The 23,940-nt window shown below is 42.5% G+C and overlaps 1 protein-coding gene and 1 pseudogene across 6 annotated transcripts in view; one reads left to right on the forward strand and one right to left on the reverse strand.

Moving 5' to 3' along the window:
* The window catches only part of KLHL3 (kelch like family member 3), a 122,844-nt gene that overhangs the window by 13,381 nt on the left and 85,523 nt on the right, over positions 1–23,940 (reverse strand). For 4 of the 6 annotated variants that reach the window (XM_032250508.1, XM_032250513.1, XM_032250511.1 and 1 more), the window contains 4 exons: positions 12,581–12,698; positions 10,125–10,322; positions 8,487–8,588; positions 4,608–4,736 (listed from right to left, as the gene is read on the reverse strand). In XM_032250508.1, coding sequence (XP_032106399.1) covers positions 4,608–4,736; positions 8,487–8,588; positions 10,125–10,322; positions 12,581–12,698 — 547 coding nt within the window. The remainder of the gene's footprint in view (positions 1–4,607; positions 4,737–8,486; positions 8,589–10,124; positions 10,323–12,580; positions 12,699–23,940) is intronic. The other 2 variants (XM_032250509.1, XM_032250510.1) reach the window with 2 other exon arrangements.
* Positions 10,817–11,802, forward strand: LOC116531632 (annotated as a pseudogene).

Here is a 23,940-nt window from a genome sequence, read left to right on the forward strand (position 1 = left end):
AACAGAAAGAAAGAAAGAGAGAGAGAGAGAGAAAGAAAGAGAAAGAGAGAAGAAAGAAAGGAAGGAAGGAAGGAAGGAAGGAAGGAAGGAAGGAAGGAAGGAAGGAAGGAAGGAAGGAAGGAAGAAAGAAAGAAAGAAAGAAAGAAAGAAAGAGAAAAGAAAGAAAGTGCAACTGACCTGGTAGCTAGGACACCTGTGTTCTGGACATGTCTCTCTGACTTGCTCACTGGGTGACCTTTAACCTTTCTGGGCCTCAGTTTCCCTATTTGTAAAGGGGAAGAGTTGTACTAGATCAGTAGTTCCCATGGACCACAGATGACTCCACTGCATGGACAGGCTGCATCTCAATTGAGTGGGGAGCTTTTTGAGATAGATTCCACACTGGTCAGGAGTCAAAAAAAGTTCCTCAGGTGACTGGGATGTGCAGCCAGGTTTCAGACCCAAGAGCCAGATTTGTAGACCATAACTTCCTATGGATGAGGACTTTTTTTGTCTTGTCCTCATCTGCTTCCCTGTGCCCCACGGCAGTAGGTTCTCAAGAGATACTGCTTGAATGACAAAAATACAAATTAATAAAATCCCTCCCACCAATTATGCCAGTATGCTAGTGGCTCCTAGCAGTTGCTCTAAACTAACAGCAGATGGTGCTGTCGTATCAATAATGGCTCTCTCTAACCAACAGGTTTAATAAAATTAGTTGAGTTCCAAAGCTGCCTCACCTTCCTTAACTCCAAGCTCAGCAGGAACACACATTCCCTGAAAGATGGCCTCTTTTTCCCCTAATCTTCTGGTGGCGCTGGCCACACCCTGCTGAGGAAGCAAGCTGCCTTCTGGGCACTCAGGCACCACTGCCTGGGCAACTCTCCCTCTGCCCTTGTGCAGCCTCATCCAGAAACATTCATGCAGCAGTTTCCTGGACCTAGAGCCCCAGGGGCTCTTGGCAGCTCAAAGGGCCTCAGGCAGCCAAAGGCCAGGGCCTTTGGTCTCTGGGTCTTCAGCCAACAAGAACACCCACCGTGACTAGTATGTGGGTTCCCAACTCAAGAGATAAGACTTGCCCAAATCTTAGGAAAGTGAAGCACTGAAGAAAGGCTGACCTAGGAGCCTAAGCCCAGGGCTCTGACAGTCATCTCAGGAAAAAGGCTTGGTTTTCATTTCCTAAACCAAGGTCAGTGTGCCTCCTAGGGACACAGGCAGCAGACCTGTCACCCTCCAGGTCCTCCAGCGCAGGTAAGAGGCAGGAGTAGGGCCAGGTGTTGTCCACCCAGCAATAACCATTTCAGCAGCTTGGCAGAGACAAAACAGCTGCAGCCTCCAAAGGCAGCTCCCTCCACAGAGACAAGCCTGAGCTTCCGAAGGCAGGTCTGCCCTCGCAGCTCCACACCCAGCTGCCTCCCCAGGCTTTCGGCCCTAGGAGCAGCCACGTATCTCAGGGTGTGCTGCCCCAGGCGTGCTGAGCTCTCACCCCTTACATCACAACAGAGGATTCCTAGGGAGTACGAAGAAGGCTCTAAAGAAACCAAAATTTCCAAAAGAGGTTTCTGATGGGAAAAGAATAATGGGATTTGTAGATGTACTTGGTTCTTAGGGAACATCTACTACAACCCACTCATTTCACATATAAGGAATTAGGGGCCAGAAAGAAGGGAAGGGACTTGCCCAAGGAAGGTCACATGACAAATGACAGCAGACCCAGCATCAAGACCCAGGCCTCCTGACTTCCAGGCAATGGCTCCACATTCAGGAAGGGCCCACCTGTCAGAATCAGGAGAGACAAAAACTCCCTAAAAATAGCACTCCAAACTCAAATGCTTCTTAAATGGAATCACGCAGATTTTATTTTTGTAACCAAGTGAGTACACAAAGGTTCTTTGAAAATATTAAAATCACATACTTTTTAAGGAATGCTGAGGAAGTGGTCATATGTTTGCTACTATAAAATGAGATCACAACTCAATCTGCAAAAATACAAAAAAAAAAAAGAGAGAAAAAGGAGTAACATTGCGGGAATGTGGCTTCCCTTCTCAGAAGTCACACAACCTTCCCGCCAGGATCAGATTGGTAATTAGTCACCGCTGACCACAGGAACCAGCAGTAAAGAGCCAGTGGACAGATGCCTCTGTCTGCCCTCTCAGACCCTTCCCTTTGGGCCTCTGAGACAATGAATGGGAAGGCGAAGCAGGGGAGAAGGAGCTGTTGCTCCACTCCCTGAAAAATCCCAAAGTACCACAGATCTTCTGGTCTTCCAACAAGAAGTAAAAGTGAAAAACCTTTTGGAAAGACATTTTCTTCCCATGTTGGGGAGTGGGCTGAAGCGAGGAAAAGTGGGAGTAGGGGACATAAGTTATCTCCAAACAAGAACACTAATAGCTTGACTTTCAATCCCAGACAGGCAAGCTCAGCTTTGCCAACTGAAGACTTGTCCTACTACTTCAGAGAAATGAGGCTGATAATTTAGGGATTTAAAAAGCTAACTCTGGAGTCAGCATCCTGATATTGCTAGTTACTAATTATATGACCCTGGGCAAATTATTCAACCACTGGCAGACTTACTTTCTAAATCTGATAAGTGGAATTCATATTGTATCCACCTTGTAGGGCTGCAGTGAGAATTAAATGGATTGAGACACAAAAAGTACTTGTTAGGACAGTGCCTGGCACATAGTAAGCCTTCACTTTCAAAAGATGTAAACACCTTCATAGACATATAAGGGATGGTGAGAAGGAGAGTATTAACTCATCCATTCTCTAGTGATCCCCCAGGAAAGGTTAACTGATAAGTGCTGTGTCTAGCTGCAAAGGTGACAGTGGGATTATATACAGCAAAAGGAAAGAAGAAGGAGGTAAAATAAAATGTTAAGTTGTTGAACCAATACCTACTTATGATTGATGAAATAAATCACAGATTACACAAATAAATGAAAAAACATCCCATACTCATGGATTGGAAGAATCAGTATCATTAAAATGACCATACTGCCTGGAGAAATCTACAAATTCAACAAAATTTCTATAAAACTATCAACATAATTCTTTATCGAATTAGAAAAAACAATCCTATATAGATTTATATATATAGTTTATATAGAACCAAAAACGAGCCTGAATAGCCAAAGCCAATCTTAACCAAAAAGAACAAAGGCAGAAGTATCATATTACCTGACTTCAAATTAGATTACAAGGCTATAGTAACTAAAACAGCGTGATACCAGTACAAAAATAGACACAGAAAGAGATCAATGGAACAGAATAGAGAACTCAGAAACAAAGCCACATACCTACAACAAGCTGATCTTCAACAAAGCTGACAAAAATAAACAATGGGGAAAAGACACTCTATTCAATAAATGGTGCTAGGAAAATTGGCTAGCCATATACAGAAGAATGAAACTAGACCTCTATCTCTTACCGTATACAAAAATTAACTGAAGATGGATTAAAGACTTAAATGGAAGACCTAAACTATAAAAGTCCTAGATGAAAACCTATGGAAAACTCTTCTGGAGATTGGCCTAAGCGAAGAATTTATGACTAAAATGCTAACAGCAAATGCAACAAAAACAAAAATAGACAAGAGGGACTTAATTCACCAAAAATCTTCTGCACAGCGTAAGAAATAATCAACAGAGTAAACAGACAACCTACAGAATGGGAGAAAAATATTTGCAAATTATACCTCCAACAAAGGACTAATATTCAGAATTCCAACAACTCAACAAGGAAAAAACAACCCCATTATAAAGCAGGCAAAGGACATACATACAGATATTTCTCAAAATAAGGCTTTCCAGTAGCCAATAAACATATGAAAAAATGTTCAACATCATAATCATCAGAAAAATGAAGATTAAAACCACAATGAGATATCATCTTATACTTGTCAGATGGTGATTATTAAAAAGTCAAAAAAAAAACCCTGGATGTTAGCATGGTTGCAGAGAAGAGTATGTTTATCACTGTTGTGGGAATATAAATTGATACAACTTCTATGGAAAACAGTATGGGGATTTCTCAAAAAACTCAGAATATAACTACCATTTGACCCAGCAATCCCGCTATGCAAAGGAAAAGAAATCATTAAAAGACATACAATTGTATGTTTAAAACAGCACTACTGACAATACCAAGTCATGGAATCAAGCTAAGTATCCACTAATGGTTGATTAAAGAAAATATAGTATGGATACACCATGGAATATTATGCAGCCAAAAAAAAGAGTGAAATCATGTCCTTTGTAGCAATGGGGATACAGCTGGAGGCCATAATCCTAAGTGAGATAACCCTGAAACAGAAAATCAAATACCGCATGTTCTCACTTATAAGTTTAAGCTAAATAAGGGATATACATGGACATAAAGATGGGAACCACTGACACTGGGAGGGGTGAGGCTGGGAGGAGGATGAAGGTTGAAAAATTTCCCATTGGGTACAATGGTCACTATTTGTGTGATGGGTACACTAGAAGCCCAAACCCTACCATTATCCAACATATCCATGTAACAAACCTGCACATGTACCCTCTGAATCTAAAATAAAACCAAAAATATTTTAAAGACCCACTTGTGGGCAAATCGGACACAGCCGGGACCCCAAGATTCCCCCCTACCTGCGCCACTGCGGCGGGTGCTCATGTCTGCCACGTATATCCACTCATTGGTCGCTGGGTTGTATTGCTCCACAGTGCTAAGACACTGGCGGGAAGCTCCATCATAACCCCCAACAGCATACAGCTTCCCTGCAACAGACAAAGTGACTGAGTGTGGTGCCAGGGACACTGGCATGAAACCAGAGCTCAGCTGAAACCCTATCTATAACCAACTGGGGCACCCTTACCTCAGAATTCTGGGCCCCCTTTATTCAGGGGACCACCAACTTACTCCTCAACAACACAAAGCATCCTTCACATTTCTTCACATATTCTACTTGCTCTTAGGCCATGAGCCCCTTAGAAGCAAACACTGAACATCTTTCTAAATAAGTACCCCCAAATATCCAACACAAAGCTATGGCTTGGCACCACTGGGGCTCAACATAATCTTGCTGGTGAATTAGGTTAAATTTCCTCTACAACAAGACACCAGCACCGGATGGATGGAAAGCTAGAAAGCCCCCAGCTATAGGCAGGCAGACCACCTTTCTAGCTGAAGGATCGAAATAGCAGATAAAGTAAATACGGAAAAATATTCTTCAATGAGAACCCAAAACCTGTCTTAACCATTGTTTCTACTCTTTCTACAACCCTGGCAGGTAGACTGTGTGAATGGAGAGTTTTCTGTACATTGTGAGCCAAGGTGGCTGGAATTTTTCTGCAGACTACCCTGTGACCTCTGAACAAGAACCCTGAGGTACCATCATCTACTTTTAAATTAAAACACCATTAAGCTGCTATATCCAAGAGCATCATTTCTGCCTGGGGTTGAGGGCTGAGAGTGAGGTTGGACACAGGAGGAAAACTTTGCCATTTGAGCTATCCCAAAGCAGAAATTCAAATATTTGGGGTTTTAAATTTAGTCTTAAAATGTAATGGGATGGTCTCTTCTGTGGGAACAGGGGGAGGAGTCACACTAGCTGTAGACTAAATAAATATTGTTAAATGCTAATCCACTTAACAGGATTACTTACTCAGTAGATTTTTTGGTCATATGTGCTTTCTTAATGGACAGAAACCAAGAATGCAACTGGTATTTGAAAATCTGCAATTATTTTAAGTTAGAAAGATTCTCAGGCACAAACCTATGCTCTGCTACCAGAACTACTGCTGCACTATCAAATGTAAGAATGTTTTGCTTTTTTTTTTTTTTTTTTTTTTTTTTGAGACAGAGACTTGCTCTGTTCCTCAGGCTGCAGTGCAGTGCTGCAATTTTGGCTCACTGCAACCTCCACCTTCCGGGTTCAAGCAATTCTCTTGCCTCAGCCTTCCAGGTAGCTGGGACTACAGGCACAGGCCTCCATGCCCAGCTAATTTTTTTATTTTTAGTAGAGACAGGGTTTCACCATGTTGAACAGGATGGTCTTGATCTCTTGACCTCGTGATCCACCTGCCTGGGCCTCCCAAAGCGCTGGGATTATAGGTGTGAGCCATCGTGTCCAGTCCATAAATGTTTTTCTTCTATCATCATCAAGCCTGGCTTTGTTTTCTGCCCCAAGTTCCTCTCAATTGACCCAACTAAAAGAAAGAAACATGTCCTCCTAAGTTCTGCACTCGTCAAGTCAAAAATTTTTTTTTAAACCTGACTAAGCAGCTCTTCTAGGGTCCAGGCTACTTGTAAGGTGTATTCTGATTCAGATGCGACAATCTCCATAGCACACTCTCCGCTCTCTTGGGGAGCTTCTGTCTACACTCCGATCCACACAGTCCTTTTCCTAAGTAGGTATTCTTCGAGGCAGCCAGTAGCAAATTATTGTGATTTCCTCCATATTTTTTTTTTCAGTGTAATTCAAACTGTATTGCCATGGTAATGAGATGATGAGAGGGAGGAGAGGAAGCCAGACAGTGCGGAGAGCTGTCTCTTCAAGGCCACAGTGAAGCAGACAGAGTCCACTTAAGTTCCTCCCTCCAATTCTCACTACAGCTGTCAATTGGATTCTGCTGCCCCAGGGTAACCCTCAGCCGAAAGAGCTTCAGATTCAGGAAGGGCAGAAGAAACAAATCCCCAGCCTGTCTTCTATGTCAACAGGGCATGCTACAAGACAGCACTTCTTCCAGATACAGAACATGCTCACAAAAGCCTTTGTCAAGGGGGATATTTTAAATTATCACCATTATGGCACCTCCTCTAACACCCAGCAACCATTCCATCTGCATCAGCTGAAAAAATACCCACTCAAGGTTCCTCCTGGAGTCTATTAACAGGGATTTGCTATTTTTAACCCCTACTCTATTGTTTGATATTCCTGGCTAAGGAACAAGAGAAGAAAGGAGAAGGTGGCTAGACAAAGCACTTATACGTGGCAGACAAATCAATTTCTGTTCCACCAAGAGAATGAGATTGCAAGACACAATTTACCTTGGTAGGAAGACAAAATCCTTGCCCTCACAAAGATGACTTATTTAGTATGTTGGAATAGTATACCTTATTTTATTTATTTATTTTTTTTGAGACAGAATTTCCCTCTCGTTGCCCAGGCCAGAGTGCAATGGTGTTAGCTCACTATAACCTCCACCTCCCAGGTTCAAGCAATTCTCTTGCCTCAGCCTCCCAAGTAGCTGGGATTACAGGCATGTGCCATCATACCAGGTTAATTTTGTATTTTTAGTAGAGATGGGGTTTCTCCATTTTGGTCAGGCTGATCTCAAACTCCCGACCTCAGGTAATCCGCCCACCTCAGCCTCCCAAAGTGCTGGGATTACGGGTGTGAGCCACTGCGCCTGGCCAGAATAGTATACCTTTAAATGAAAACTTAAATTACACAATACCAGTGCAGACTGAGAAATGCAACGAAAGCAAAGAATCTTTCTATGAATGTCTAACTCACCGGATGTTATGCTTTCCCTAGGGTACATTTGTGTTTGCATGTGGATTCTTGAGTGTGTACATGAGAGATGGAATGTCTGCACACGTCTGAATAAACAGATACTCCATCTAAATTCCCACATCAGTACAGGTTGATGAATCAGTGTTGTCATGCAAATGGTAACATTTTAGTTCAAATAATATTGTATGCTTTGGTACACTGAATTCACACATATTTATAGAACTCCTACCTACTGGCATTTGTCAGCACTCTGAAGGAGCATAGCACAGTGAAAAGAGCACCAGCTTAGGAGTCGAAAGACCCCTGGGTTCAAGGACAGGCTATGCTATTTACTATAATCGGAATGTGGGACATCCGGAAGATGGAGGAAATCCGAGTCCTGCCTGTCTCCTTCATAAGGGTTTTGCAAACCAGAGACTAGATGTGAGAGTTTTTTACAAACAAAAGTGTACCATCTGACCAGGCCTTAGACCTCACCACTCCCTCCTGCCTTACCCCACATAGCTTTCCTGACTAGAGCTGGCCTTGATCACCAGCCTGCCCTGCAGAGACAGTCATCAGACCTAAAAAGAGGTGCCTACCTCACTCACAGTTCTGTTAATGTTCAACATATGAATATGAGGACAAAATTAATTAATGCAATTAACTCTCGCTCCACTACATTATCCTCCTGGGTTATATGCTGACGATGAATTCCCTACTCTCTTCCCCTCCCCAACCTCTAACAGAGCTACTAACAAGGGGCCAAACCACAGGCTGACATTTCCCCTCTGGGCTCCTTCTATACCCCCAGCCCAGCTCCACCATTTAGCAGCCTTGGGCCAGGAGTTCCACCACCTCTCTGAGTCTCAACTTTCCTCATCTGTTAAATTGGGATAATAGTACCTAACTCAGAGGAGTGATCTCAAGAATAAACCAAGATAGAGGGAAGCACCAAGCACAATACTGGACCCAGGACAAGGCCCGTGGGCCAGGTAGGCCTGACCACTGGCCACTGCCACCTCCTTACCCTCCACAACGCCCACACCCACACTGCTCCGCCGCGTGTTCATCGGGGCCACAAAGAACCACTCGTTGGTCTTGTAGCTGTAGGCTTCCACCGATGCTAGGCCTGGGAGACAAGAGACTCATGAGACTTCCGTGGCACCAGGCCTCACCCTGCTGTGTGAGAAGCAGTGAGGATGGGGGAGGAGTCCAAATGCAGGGGCTCGAAACCTAAATGTATGGCTCGGTGCCACCTCTGCATCACCATGCGACCTGTGGAAACTCCCTGAAACACATCGTCAGTGTCTACCTGCGGGGACTATTAAGACTTTTCTCAGAGGGTGGGCTGTGAAAGGACAAGGGGTGTACCTGAAATGCATGGCAAATGTAGACCATAAAAACTGCAGAGTGCAATACTTTGATTCCAAGTAGACACCTGAGGTAGCCTCACTGAACACCTGTTCCAATCCCCTTCACCCCAACTTCCTCTACCTTAGCAGTGGAAAGCTAAACACTTGCTTTCCAAGACTCCCTTGCAGCTAGGGGTGGCCAAGTCAATGAGACCTAAGCAGAAGTCTACGTGGATTTCGGAAATAGCCTTTGCTTTTACCTGGAACACAAAGGTGTTGGCTGGAGCTATAATGGCCATCCTAACAATCATGAGAAAAAGGCCAAGAGAATCTTAAAGAATGTGGCCTCAATGTCCATGAGCCACTGGACCAACTCAGCAACTGCTAACCTCTAGGCTTCTTGTTTCAAGAGTAAAGCAAAACCCTCATGTTTTGAGGCACAGTTTAATCAGGTTCTCTACTAATAGCCAAAAGTAATTCCTAAAAGAAACAATGCTCCATTACCCTTTTGTTCTCTTTGTCACACTCACTAAAGGCAGCCTCCAGAGGGGCTAAAGACCCTGGAATGATATAAGTGAGGCAAAGAGAAGGCTGAGAAAAGTCCCCAAGTTGTGAAGACACAAATAAAACTCAGAGAAGTAAAAAAGACTGCTTTTCACCTCCCTGGGGGCCAAAGTAGATCATATCAGTTTAATAGAGCTACTGTCTGCAGAGACATCTACCTGGCAGTATGAGTAGAGATGAGATCACCTCTCTGAGTTTATGTCCACTATTGCTTTCAGGTTGAAATTTCAAAGCTAGGTAGAATCCAGAGGCAAGGAGACTCACCTATGGTGAAACCCCACTGGCAAAGCTTCAGTGGGGTCATAGAAAGGGCAACAGAAAAAATGGGCAGCCTGGCCCACTGCGTGACCTGAGCCAGGTCTCTTCCAAGTGCCAAACTCAGCTCCCTCACCTGTCCAGCAGAGGGTTCAAACTGGAGGTCTGATGCATGCCCCACCCCACTCCCAGCTAAGCATGCTCTCCTTCTAAGTCTCATCTTCTGAGTAAATAGGTCCCTATACACTGGAAAGTAGGAAAGGGACTCTGAGTGTGAGGTCCTAGAAAGCCTAGTACATGGGCGGTTACATATTCTGTGTGGAAGAAGGCCTGGCTCTTCCCCACAAAGCTGGTTGAGGAAGAAGGGTGAGTATGTCCCTGGGGCAGTAGCTACAAACAGACAGAAAGTTAGTCCAGAACTGGCTGAATAAAACAGGGTTGCATGGAGGATGTGTCCCAGGCTGGGAGGGGTTGGGAACACACCCTGAACCTACCAGTACTGCCATCAAAGCCTCCCACCGCGTAGAGCAAGTCGTTGAGCACTGCCGCACCCAGCGTGCTCCGGCGCTCCTGCATGCTGGCAATGGATGTCCACTGGTCCTTCACGCCGTCATACACATCCACTGTCCGCACCCGCAGTGAGCCATTAAACCCTCCCACAGCATACACGTGGCCAGCCATGAACACCACACCTGAGGCACAGGAAACCAAGACATCAAGGTCAGGTCAGGCACATGACTGCTCATGTTGATGGATGACAATGAGGAGCAAGACAGACATAGAAAAAGCCACCACAGAAGATACTTTAGATATTTGGCAGTCATTATGGGATTCACTGGATTTCTTTCCTATTCACTTTCAAATTTTGTCTGATTCAAGTGAATACTTGAATTAGCTTTAACTCACCAAGCTCATAAGAACTGACCCCAAAAAAGCCAAAAACTGTGCAGGTGGCCGGGTGTAGTAACTCATGCCTATAATTTCAGTGTTTTGGGAGGCCAAGGCAGGTGGATCACCTGAGATCAGGAATTCAAGACCAGCCTGGCCAACATGGTGAAAACCCTCTCTACTGAAAACAAAAAAATTAGTCAGGTGTGGTGGTGCGCACCTGTAGTCCCAGCTATTCAGGAGGCTAAGGTGAGAGAATCGCTTGAACCCAGGAACCAGAGGTTGCAGTGAGCTGAGATCATGACACTGCACTCCAACCTGGGCAACAGAGAAAAACTCTTGTCTTAAGAAAAAAAAAAAAAAATAGATGGTCAGTAGCTGCTACAATGGAAAGATGGCAGAGCAAGAGCAAAGAAAAATCCCTTTGGTTCCAGAAAATCTCCTGAAAAAGAGGAAAGGCTATCAAGCCCTCAAAGCCACTCAGGCACTTTTGGCAAAGAAGGAGGAAAGGAAAAGGGCACAGGTTTAAGCAACTGGAATCATTCCTACACGATTCCTGGTGGCAGACACGTGACAAGGGGCATGTCAGATAACTAGAAGAGAAACCTCATGCCTTGGAATCGCCAGATAAACATTCCTTGGCATTTGTTATATGCATCAAAAGGATGGATGACTTGAGTTTACTGGTGCAGAGAACCATTGCAAGACTTCGCCTAGAGAAATTTTTTCATGGTGTCTTTGTAAAAGTCACCTGCCAGAACCTAAAAATGTTGCATATAGTGGAACCTTATGTGACCTGGGGATTTCTAAAACTGAAGTCTGTCCAGGAGCTCATTTTGAAACATGGACAAGCCAAGGTCAAGAATAAGACCATCCCTCTGACAGACAACACAGTGATCAAGGAACACCTGGGGAAGTTTGGCATCATTTGCTTGGAAGACCTCATTCATGAAATTGCCTTCCCGGGAAAGCATTTCCAGGAGATCTCGTGGTTCTTGCTCCCTTTCCACCTCTCAGCAGCCCATCATGCTACCAAAAATAGAGTGAACTTCCTCAAAGAGATGGCACACCTGGCTATCGGGGTAAATACATCAATCAGCTCATCTGCCAGCTGAACTAGAACCAGGTGCCAAACTGCAGTGAATTTTTATCAATGATGTGGAAGCATGTGTTTTTGGGTTTTGGAGAATTTGTATCAAGTATCTTCAGAGAAGATTGTTTCCTGCTTTATCTTCAAAAACTGGAAAGGAAGAGTCAAAGGAAAGACAGTAGCTGGCCGGGCATGGTGGCTCACACTTGTAATCCCAGTACTTTGGGAGGCTGAGGAGGGCAGATCACCTAAGGTCAGGAGTTCGAGATGAGCCTGACCAACATAGCAAAACCCCGTCTCTACTAAAAACACAAACATTAGTGGGGCATGGTGGCCCATGCCTGTGTAATCCCAGCTACTCGGCAGGCTGAGGCAGGAGAATCGTTTGAACCTGGGAGGCGGAGGTTGCGGTGAGCCAAGATCACGCCATTGCACTCTAGCCTGGGCAACAAGAGTGAAACTCCATCTCAAAAGAAAAAAGAAAAGAAAAAGCAGTAGCTTATGTTCATGGCAAGCACCTCTCATCACAGTCCAGTTCCAGGAAAAATTCTGGCGTTTTCTACATTGGCTGCCACCTCGTCTGAAATCAGCACATTCCATGGAGGAAAGAGTCTGCTTTGCTGCATCTCCTATCCTATGGTTTAATGTTGGTAATTAGTAACTCTAGCATTTGTATGAGGCACCCTAAGACTCCTGCAGCAGTGGACAAGCCCAGGGACATAATAGAATCTGGAGATTCCCGGGGCCTTGTTGTGAAAAAGACTTGAAATACACATAGGCGGAAAGGTACAAAAATAAATGTTCACTTGTCTCTTGTCTGCAAAAAAAATAATAAAGCTGCAGGAGGGAAAAGAATGGGAGCCTGAAATGCACAGATGCTTGAGGAAACAAGGAGTAGCTCATGACTTCCGGCATGGATTGGGGACCAGCAGGGGAAAACAGCTTGCAGAAGTGGGAGACAGGGCTGCTCACCTGCTCTGCATCTCCTGGAGGGAAGCTCAGCAATCTGATCCCACCGGTCCTCCTCGAAATCATAGCATTCCACACTGCGGATTGCCTTGGGTGCCTGGCCGCCAACCACAATCATGACCTCCAGAGAGACAAGTGGACATTAGCGGGTTCTGACTTCTAAAGCATTCCAAAGGAAGCCAGGACACACAGTCCAAGCTCAAGCTGCTGCTGCTGCTAATGCTTCCAGAAGGAAACATTCTGTTCTTGACTTTCCTGCGTGCCTCAGCTCAGACGGCCCACTGCCCTGTGTCAAGAGTAGCCCTTTTCACAGTAAAGATGAATTCTACATTACTTCCCATCTGCAATTCTTTGCTTCCACAGGCATCCATGAACAGTTCAAGGAGGATGTTAATGAACACAGCCCCTTGGCAAACTCCGGACAATGCCTAACCTACTCTTCCAGGGCAGAATGACTTGTGTTGGTAAGCATGCCCAGAACTTGCATTGTCCTTCTGGTTTTGAGTTGGTAAAGCTAAACTGAAGGCAAATACTGCAAGGATTTTCTTTGAAACCTGAGCGAGAATAAAAGCAGTTTTAAGTTTTCTCTCTGCAAGGACTTCAGGCACCCCACACCCTCCCACATGCTGTGCCCTGACTTGAAACTTTCTTCCCATCTCTGAGCACTCTGCTGTAACACCCGCTTATCTTTCCCATCTCAGTTTACATGTTATTTCCTCCACATTGATTTCTCTGGCCTCCAAGTCAGAGCTACACATTCCTCCCCTGAGATTTCACCTGCCCTGTGTGGTATGCACTGTGCTTGACCATCGGTGACTTGTTTTTTGTGACCCTAGACAGTAAGCCCTGCCTGGGCAGAAAATGGACCTGCCTCAGTCACCAGGATAACTCCATGTATTTATGTTGCCAGGTAAATACTTGAGGGCTCAAGTATTTATTTTCAATAAAGAATAAATGAATAAAAAGTAAATGGCACATGCAAGGTGTTAAACAAACAATACAGAGTTATAAAAAATGAAAAAAAAAAAACTAAACTAGAATGTCATTTTCTTTAGTTAAGATATGTTGGAACACCAGATTAAAATTCTGAAGACAGGAAAAACAAGCGAAAGAGAAATATGGGCTATATTGTAATAAAAATATTATAAAAATAAAAAATAAAAAGAGAAAGTGAGGGCTTTTCCCATCTTTTGACTCAACCGCCAAAAGAAAGTTTGCTTATTCTTGGCATAAGCTATCCAGCTTCGTTTGTAAATTAAAAACAAAACAAAACAAAACAAAAAGCCAAGGCTTTCAGGAACCTTCACCATGCCCGAGAAACTATCTCCCACCAGGGATGAAGAGGGTACATTCATACTGGAGAAAATCTACCACTCATCTCTGAGAACTTTCACAATTCCTTCCAAAATGCAAAATCCAAAATCCTTCCAAAATGCAAACTTTTTATGTTAAAGTAAAACCTGAGTAGAAAGACAAAAATGATATAAGACAGCCAGGTGCAATGGCTCACGCATGTAATCCCAGCACTTGAGGTGGCAGAGGCAAGTGGATCTCTTGATTCCAGGAGTTGGAGACCAGCCTGAACAACATGGTGAAACCCCATCTCTACAAAAATACAAAAACTAGCTGGGTGTGGTGGCACATGCCTGTAGTCCCAGCTACTTGGAAGGCTGAGGTGAGAGAATCACCTGAGCCTAGGAATTTGAGGCTGCAGTGAGTTGTGATTGCAGAGTCATTGCACTTCAGTCTGGGCAACAGAATGAGACCCTGTCTCAAATGAAAAAAGAATACAAGATAAAGTTTTCAAAAAAACTTGCCTTTGAGCTTATAAAACCACTGGTGAGAGATGACTTTAAACACACAAAACTTGTACAAATATCTGAGAAAAGGAATTGTGAGGTTTTGTGGAATAGGACCATCAGTTTCAGAGTGAGCTCAAGGCTGCAGGAAGAGCAGGTATACATCTGCTTCTCTCATGGGCATAGGAAAGTCAGTTTTTTTGTTTTCTTTTTAGCTGGCACATAATAGGTACACATATTTGTGGGGTACAATGTGATGTTTTGATACATGCATACATTGGGTAATGATCAAATCCAGGTAATCAGCATACCCACAATCTCAAATACTTATTATGTCTTCCTGGTAAGAACATTCAAAATCTTCTCTTCTAGCTATTTTGAAATATACAATACATTATTGTTAACTATAGTTACCCTGCTGTGCAATTGAACTCCAGAAGAATATTCCTCCTATCTAACTGTAACATAGTATCCATTGACCAGTCCCATCTCCCCTTCCCCATCTCCTCTCCCTCCTCCCTTCCCCAACCTTTGATAACCACTATTCTGCTTTCTACCTCTACAAGACTGGCTGTTTCAGATTTCATATATAAGTGAGATCATGTGGTGCTTGTCCTGCTATTCCTGGCTTATTTCACTTAACATAATGGCCTCCAGTTTCATTCACATGTCACAAATGACAGGATTTCACCTTTTTATTTTATTTATTTATTTTTAGGTGAAGTCTCACTCTGTTAGCCAGGCTGGAGTGCAATGGCGCGATCTTGGCTCACTGCAACCTCCACCTCCGAGGTTCAAGCAAATCTCCTGCCTTAGCCTCCCAAGTAGCTAAGATTACAGGTGCCCACCACCACACCCAGCTAATTTTTTTGTATTTTTAGTAGAGACAGGTTTTACCTGCTGGCCAGGCTGGTCTCGAACTCCTGACCTCAGGTGATCTACCCTTGTCGGCCCCCCAAAGTGCTGGGATTACAGGCATGAGCCACCGTGGCAGCCTTTTTATAGTTGAATAGTATATATACCATATTTTAAAGTCCATTCATCTGTTGATGGGCACTTGGGTTGATTCCATATTTTGGCTATTGTGAATACTGCTGAAATAAACATGAGAGTACAGATGTATCTTCAACATGCAGATTTCATTTTCTTTGGATACATACCCAATAGTGGGATTGCAGGGTCACATGGTAGTTCTATTTTTAATTTTTCCTGGACACATACAACCAACCAATAGAGAATCATGAAGAAATAGAAAACCCAAACAGACCAATAACAAACAAGAAGATTGAATCACTAATAAAAAGTCCGCTGTCAAAGAAAAGCCCAGGACCTGATGATTTCACTGCTGAATTCTACAAAATATTTAAAGAAGAACTAATACCAATTATTCTCAAACTATTCCAAAACATTGAAAGGGACAGAATCCTTCCAAATTCATTCTTTGAAGCCAGCACTACTCTAATACCGAACTAGACAAGGACACACACACACACACACACACACAAAGAAAACTATAGGCCAATATCCATGATAAACACAGATGCAAAAATCCACAACAAAATACTAGCAAATGAAATTCAACAGCACATTGAAAAGATCATTAACTGTGATCAAACTGGATTCATCCTAGGAATGCAAGGATGGTTCAACATAATGCAAATCAATAAAAATGATATATCACATTAAAAGAATCAAAGACAAAAACCACATGATCATCTCAATAGATGCAGAAAAAGCATTTGATAAAATTCAACTTCCTGTCACAATAAAAACTCTCAACAAATTAGATATAGAAGAAATGTACCTCAACATAATAAAGGCCATATGTGACAAACCCACAGCTAACATTATACTGGAAAGGGGAAAGTTGAAAGCTTTTCCTCTAAGAACTGGAAAAAGACAGGGATGCTCACTTTCTCCACTTCTATCCAACATAGTACTGGAAGTCCTAGCCAGAGCAATCAGGCAAGAGAAAGAAATAAAGTACATCCAAATTGAAAGGAGAAAGTCAAACTGTACCTGCTTGCAGAGAATATAATCTTATATATTAAAAAGCCTAACGATGCCACCAAAAAACAATTAGAATGAATAACTGAATTTGGCAAAGTGACAGGATACAAAATCAACATATAAAAGTTAGCATTGTTTCTATGCATTAACAGCAAATTACCTGAAAAAGAAATCAAGAAAAAAACTCATTAACAAAAATAAATAAATAAATAAAGTACCTAGGAATAAATTTAACCATGGAGGTAAAAGATCTCTACAATGAAAACTAGAAAACATTGATGAAAGAAATTGAAAAGGACACAAATAAATGGAAGGATATCCCATGATCATGGATTGAAAGAATTAATAATGTTAAAATGCTCATACTACCTAAAGCAATCTACAGATTCAATGTAATCTCTATCAAACTACCAATGACATTCTTCACAAAAATAGGAAAAAAAATTCTAAAATTCATATGGGACCACAAAGGATCCTGAATAGCCAAACAATCTAGAGCAAAAAAAAAAAAAAAAAACACAAAGCTGGGGACATCACATTACCTGACCTCAAAATATACAGCAAAGCTATAGTAACTAAAACAGCATGGTACTGGCATAAAAATAGACATGTAGACCCATGGAATAGATTTGAAAACCTAGAAATAAATCCACCATTTATGGCCAACTGATTTTCCACAAAGGTGCCAAAAGCATACACTTGGCAAGGTGTTAATACCCAGAATATATAAGAAACTCAAATAACTCAATAACAGAAAAACAGATAATCTGATTTAAAAATGGGCAAAAGATCTAAATAGATATTTCTCTAAAAAAAAGTATGAATGACCAACAAGTATATGAAAAAATAATTTAACATAACTAATCATCTGGGGAATGGAAATGAAAACCACAATGAGATATCACCTCATCCCAATTAGAACGTCTACTGTAGAAAAGACAAAAGATAACAAATGCTGGCAAGGACATGGAGAAAGAGGAATTCATATACCCTGTTGGTGGGAATGTAAATTAATACAGCCCAGTATGGTCAAAAGAAATCCAATTTTTATAGTAGGTGTTGCAAGAAGCCATCATACGTGGAGCACTATACCCACCATTGTGTTGATCACACAGAGTGGAAAGAATAAATGTCCTATCATGAATGCTAATGGATAGTTGTTTCCATAGATACCTGATGTTAGCAACCAATTACGCAAATATGAGTATTTCTCATAGTCTACATGTATCACATCTCTGAAATCACAAACTTCTAGCTACTTAATAAGACCACAGGATATTAGAGGAAGAGACTTGAACCATTCTCACCTACAAGTCCTCATTTTATATTCCAGAAACACTCAGGCCCAGGGAGTTCAACAAGCATGTTTCCTTTCTTTCCCCAACACTCCTAAACCCCAATTTACTTAAGATTTATGATGCCTTTATTAGAAATTACTGAATCAAATCAGCTTATTAAGAGATCACTATTTTTAACATTTATCTTTCAAGGTAACTACATGAGTAAGAACTATCAGTCATGTACGAATCACAAACTAAAGAACTGGTTCTAGGCGAACAAGCATGCTAGACTGAACATAATTCAATCATTCTCATGAACTGCAGCATACTTAGGAATGTGGCAGGGTTCTGATCCCAAGTCTCAACTGTCACTGTGCTGAAGGCTGCAGAAGTTCTGGTGAATGGAGGGCTCTGACTGACAGAATTTGAGTGAGCTGAACTCTACTGTGACAGGGACAATTATTAGATACCTCCCAAGGAAAAACACTCTTATTTTGAAAAGCCAAATAGCCATTTATTTTAGGGAGATTAGTGAGCCCATGGGAAAAATTGATTCCTTAGGAAGGAAATTTTATTCCCAGCATAATATTTTTAAAAATAAATATATAATGTTCTCTTGCTCACACAGATGACTCTGATTCCACCCATGTGACTGTGGGATTGAAGGCATGTTGGTCCCTCCTCACTGAAATCACAACCACCCTGTGTCTGAGAGCCATTAGGTGCTAGGGACTAGCCAGGGAAAGGGACAATCCATGAAGAAAGTAGAGATTTCCAGCCTGCGTGTAGATCAAGACCCTAGCCCTGGCCTCAGGACTACATAGGTCATTCAAATTTCCACTCAGGTAAGAGGAACAATCTGGACTCTACACACTTTTTTCATGGGACAAGAGTAGAATGTATGTCCAAACTCTCTTCTGTGACCGGTGAGCTGGGCAGAAGGCAGGCCGAGCCAGTCGGTCCCTCGGGCCAGGGCAGGAAGCGAGAGTCTCTCTTACCCTGGTGCGTGGGGCCGCAGGGCTAACACCAACAATTCATCCGAAGGAGTATGTCGAGGTCGAGCCAGAAGACTTGTCCAAGCAGGTTCCTGAGCAACAGTTGCTCTAGGCAAGTACTAGATAGCACGGTGCAGAGACAATGGGGGTCTGAGAACCAGGTAATATGAGGGCAAGGCCCAGGGGGAGAGAGGAGGAGTGGAAAAAAATGGGCTTTGGGATCAGGCACATCTGGGCCCAAATGTAATATATATATATTACATTTGGGCCCAGACATATGTATCTCTCACACACACACACACACACACACACACACACACACACATACATATCGCTGTGTGGCTATGAGCAAGACATTTAACATTGCTAAGCCTCATTTTCATAACTTGTAATATCAGGGTAATAGGATGCTTCCCATACGGGTGTCAGGAGGCTTAATAGTGCCAGCATCACCATTATTTTCAAAGGCAGGTGCCTTTCAAAATTACTCTGAAAATATTTTTCAAAATATTCTGAAAATTATTTTGAAAATTATTATTTTCAAAAGCAGACTCCCAATAAAAGGTAGAAAAAGATACTATGAACCTATGAAGGGAGGGTAAGTGCCACTAATTCTGAGGGTGATTGTGGGGATTTTTCAGGACCCCAGGGTATTTGCCAGGGTGTGGACCAAGGTAGAAGGGGCAGTGCCCATCCAGGGGCCTGGCCCAAATGAGAGGTCATCACACCCAGCCTGTCAACAGTTTCTTCCAACACCATCTACCAAAAGAAGGACAGCTCAATTCAGGAGCAAGCCACCCACTTCCAGCCCAAATGGTGTTTCGGCAGCATTTTTAAAGAGCTGAATAGAGATGCCAACTGAACTGGAATGACAGTGAAAAGTGCCAGGTTCAGTACATTTCCAAAAAGTTCATTTGCATCTTCCTGAAACCTCATTTCCTTGCTGCCATCTGTGGAACAGGGTAACGTAGGCGCATTCTGAGTGGCTGGGAGACAGCCTCTGGTTGTCCATGGCAACCCTGGCTTAGGGAAAGTGCTGGGCGGTGAATGTGTGGGAGTCAAGATGATGCTGTTAGCTGTTCCAGCTGGGATGTGTCAGTATGCTCTGTGCATATAAGGCTCAGAAAAAACACTCTTATTAGACTCTGCAGCTATCTCAAGGCAGAGTTCTGTTCCTCTCAGGGAAGGGCCTTGACTGGCAAACAGAGTTACTGCTGAGGATTGCTGGATATAGGGCAAGTCGCTCTCCACCACGTTGTTTTTCAAAGTTTGCTCTACCAGAAAGCCTATCTGGACTGAATTCATGAAAGCCCAAACCACCCTGCCCTTGGAATTCCTATGCCTGCTTCTCCAACTAGTCCAATTATCTCCTAATTTCTCTTCTTCCTCTACTTATTTGGTTTTTCAAATAGAATAGAATATTCATATGTTTCTATCTTACTTTCTCAGAGGGACTGCTTAAAATTAAAAGTCCCCAAAGGGCAGGATCAGGTTTCTTTCAACACAGCATTCCACTACAATGCTTTTGTGACATTTGGAGGTAATACAATAAAACAGTTCAGAGCACAGGGCTCGGGCCAGTCATCCTAGGCTTAAATCTCAACACAGCCATTTACTAGTTGTGCTTTAAAGATGGGTCACAAATCTGTGATACTCCTACACTCAGACATGGAACTTAATGCCTCTCCCATTGAGTGTGGGCTAGACTTAGTGACTTGTATCTAGCAAATAAAAGACACAAGGGACAGGACATGGATTTTGACATTAGGTTATAAAAAGACTACAGCTTCTGTGTTAGGTGTGTGCTCTCATTTTCTTGCTCTAGAATCACTCTCTCTGGAAGAAAGCCAGCCGTTATGTCATGAGAACACTCAAGCAGCTTATGGAGAGACCCACATGGCAAGAAACAGGCCTGCCAGCAACCACATGAGTGAGCTTAGAATCAGATCCTCCCCAAACAAGCCTTGAAATAACTGTACCCCGAACAACAGCTTGACTGTATGAGAGACCCTGGGCCAAAAGGACCCAGCGAAGCCACTCCAGGATTCCTGCCCACAGAAACTGTGAGATGATAGATGTTTATTGTGTTAAGCCATCAGAATTAGGGTAATTTGTAATGCAGAAATAGATAACTAATACATAATGAGTAGGTGACATAACCGAAGGTCCAATTTCCTCATCTGCAAAATGGGGGTAATTATAGTTACGAGAATCCTATGAGATAACAAATATAAGTCATTTAGCCCAGTGGCTGGCACATAGTAAGTGCTCAGTAATTGAGATCTGCTGTTACCATTATTGTGGGGATTTGTATCATGTAGTTTAATAGCCCAAGCTTTGAGTCAGCCAGACCTGGATTCAAGTCTTCCCACTGCCACTTAAGAGCTGTAAAGCCCTGGGCAAGTCACTCAGTCTCACTCAATCTCACTGAATTTCGGTTTTCTCCGATCTTAAAGCCTCCAGAGTTGTAATAAAGACATAATAAGATAGTGGACATTATGTACTTAGGCTAGTAATGCAAAGAAGCTGCTCATTAATTAGTAATTAAACAATACTACTTGTATCATCATCAATACCTTCAGTGATGAAGACAAGGACAATGACCCAGGGAAGAAGATGCAAAGTACAAATTATTCTGTGTGGTCAGCAGAGGGTGTAAACCAGTTTTCTCCTGCAGTCATCTGAACTGGTTTCTGGATGTTCACTCTCACAGACAATTCACATTTGACCTTGGAGACACAGCTCCTGTCAGCTCCTGCAGAAAGCTTTCCTTAACCCCTTACCCCTCACTTTGCTCTCAGGGTGTTTTGCCTGTACCCCCATGAGGGCATTTACTCACTTCATTGGAATTGTCCTTTCACAGCTGTTTCCCCTACTCCTGGTCTGGGAGTCCTCTGGGGAAGAGGCCAATTCATATGAGCCTTCATGACTCCAGTGCTTACCCCAGTGCCTGGCAATTAGTGATTTCTCTATGGAAGTATGTTGGATGACTGAATTAAAAAGTAATGAATTGGCTGGGCATGGTGGCTCAAGCCTATAATCCCAGCATCTTGGGAGGCTGAGGAGAGTGGATCACCTGAGGTCAGGAGTTTGAGACCAGCCTGGCCAGTATAGTGAAACCCCATCTCTACTAAAAATACAAAAAAATAGCCAGGCACAGTCGCAGGTGCCTGTAATCCTAGCTACATGGGAGGCTAAGGTAAGAGAATCACTTGAACCCAAGAGGTGGAAGTTGCAGTGAGCTGAGGTCATGCCATTGCTTTCCAGCCTTGGCAACGAGAGCAAAACTCCATCTCAAAAAAAAAAAAAAAAAAAAAAACAGATCAATGAGACAGAAAATTAACAAGGATATCCAGGACTTGAACTCAGACCTGGGCCAAGCAGACCTAATAGACATTTACAGAACTCTCCACCCCAAATCCACAGAATATACATTCTTCTCAGCACTGCATCGCACCTACTCTAAAATTGACCACATAACTGGAAGTAAATCACTCCTCAGCAAATGCAAAAGAATGGAAAGCATAACAAACAGTCTCTCAGACCACAATGCAATCAAGTTAGAACTCGGAATTCAGAAACTAACTCAGAACTGCACAGCTTCATGGAAACTGAACAACTGGCTCTTGAATGTTGACTGGATAAATAATGAAATGAAGGCAGAAATAAAGATGTTCTTCGAAACCAACGAGAATGAAGACACAACATATCAGAAACTCTGGGACACATTTAAAGCAGTCTCTAGGGGAAAATATATAGCAATAAGTGCCCACATAAGAAGGAAGGAGAGATCTAAAATTGGCACCCTATCGTCAAAATTGAAAGAGCTAGAGGAGCAAGATAAAAAAAACTCAAAACCTAGCAGAAGACAAGAAATACATAAAATCAAAGCAGAACTGAAGGAGATAGAGACACAAAAAACCCTTCAAAAAATCAATAAATCCAGAAGCTGGTTTTTCGAAAAGATCAACAAAATAGACACACCACTAGCCAGATTAATAAAAAAGAAAAGAGAGAATAATCAAATAGATGCGATAAAAAACGATAAAGGGGATATCACCACAGATTCCACTGAAATACAAACCACCATCAGAGATTATTACAAACAACTCTATGCACATAAACCAGTACACCTGGAAGAAATGGATAAATTCCTGGACACTTGCATCCTCCCAAGCCTAAACCAGGAAGAAGTCAAAACCCTGAATAGACCAATAACAATGTCTGAAGTTGAGGCAGCAATTAAGAGCCTACAACCCAAAAAAAGCCCAGGTCCAGATGGGTTCACAGCCAAATTCTACCAGACATACAAAGAGGAGCTGGTACCATTCTTTCTGAAACTATTCCAAACAATCCAAAAAGAGGGAATCCTTCTCAAATCATTTTATGAGACCAACATCATCCTGATACCAAAACCCGGCAGAGACTCAACAAGAAAAGAAAACTACAGGCCAATATCCATGATGAACATAGATGCAAAAATCCTCAATAAATAACTGGCAAACTGATGGCAACAGCACATCAAAAACCTTATCCACCATGATCAAGTAGGCTTCATCCCAGGGATGCAAGGCTGGTTGAACATACGCAAGTCTATAAACGTAATTCACCACATAAACAGAACCAAAAACCACATGATTATCTCAATTGATGCAGAGAAGGCCTTTGACAAAATTCAACAGCCCTTTATGCTAAAAACCCTCTTAGGGTATTTTGAGATACCCTAAGAACGTATCTCAAAATAATAAATGCTATTTGTGACAAACCAACAGCCAATATCATACTGAATGGGCAAAAACTGGAAGCATTCCCTTTGAAATCTGGCACTAGAGAAGGATGCCTTCTGTCTCCACTCCTATTCAATATAGTATTGGAAGTCCTAGCCAGAGCAATCAGGCAAGAAAAAGAAATAAAGGGTATTCAAATAGGAAAGGAGGAAGTCAAATTGTCTCTATTTGCAGACGACATGATTGTATATTTACAAGACCCCATCGTCTCAGCCCAAAATCTCCTGAAACTAATAAGCAACTTCAGCAAAGTTTCAGGATACAAAATCAATGTGCAAAAATCACAAGCATTCCTATACACCAATAACAGACTTAAAGAGAGCCAAATCAAGAACGAACTGCCATCCATAATTGCTACAAAGAGAATAAAATACCTAGGAATACAACAAAAAAGGAACGTAAAGGACCTCTTCAAGGAGAACTATAAACCACTGCTCAATGAAGTAAGAGAGGACACAAACAGATGGAGAAACATTCCATGTTCATGGTTAG

The sequence above is a fragment of the Sapajus apella genome, unplaced genomic scaffold, assembly GCF_009761245.1.
Source record: "Sapajus apella isolate SASKATOON/1434 unplaced genomic scaffold, GSC_monkey_1.0 scaffold71, whole genome shotgun sequence".
In the NCBI taxonomy this organism is placed as follows: Eukaryota; Metazoa; Chordata; class Mammalia; order Primates; family Cebidae; genus Sapajus; species Sapajus apella.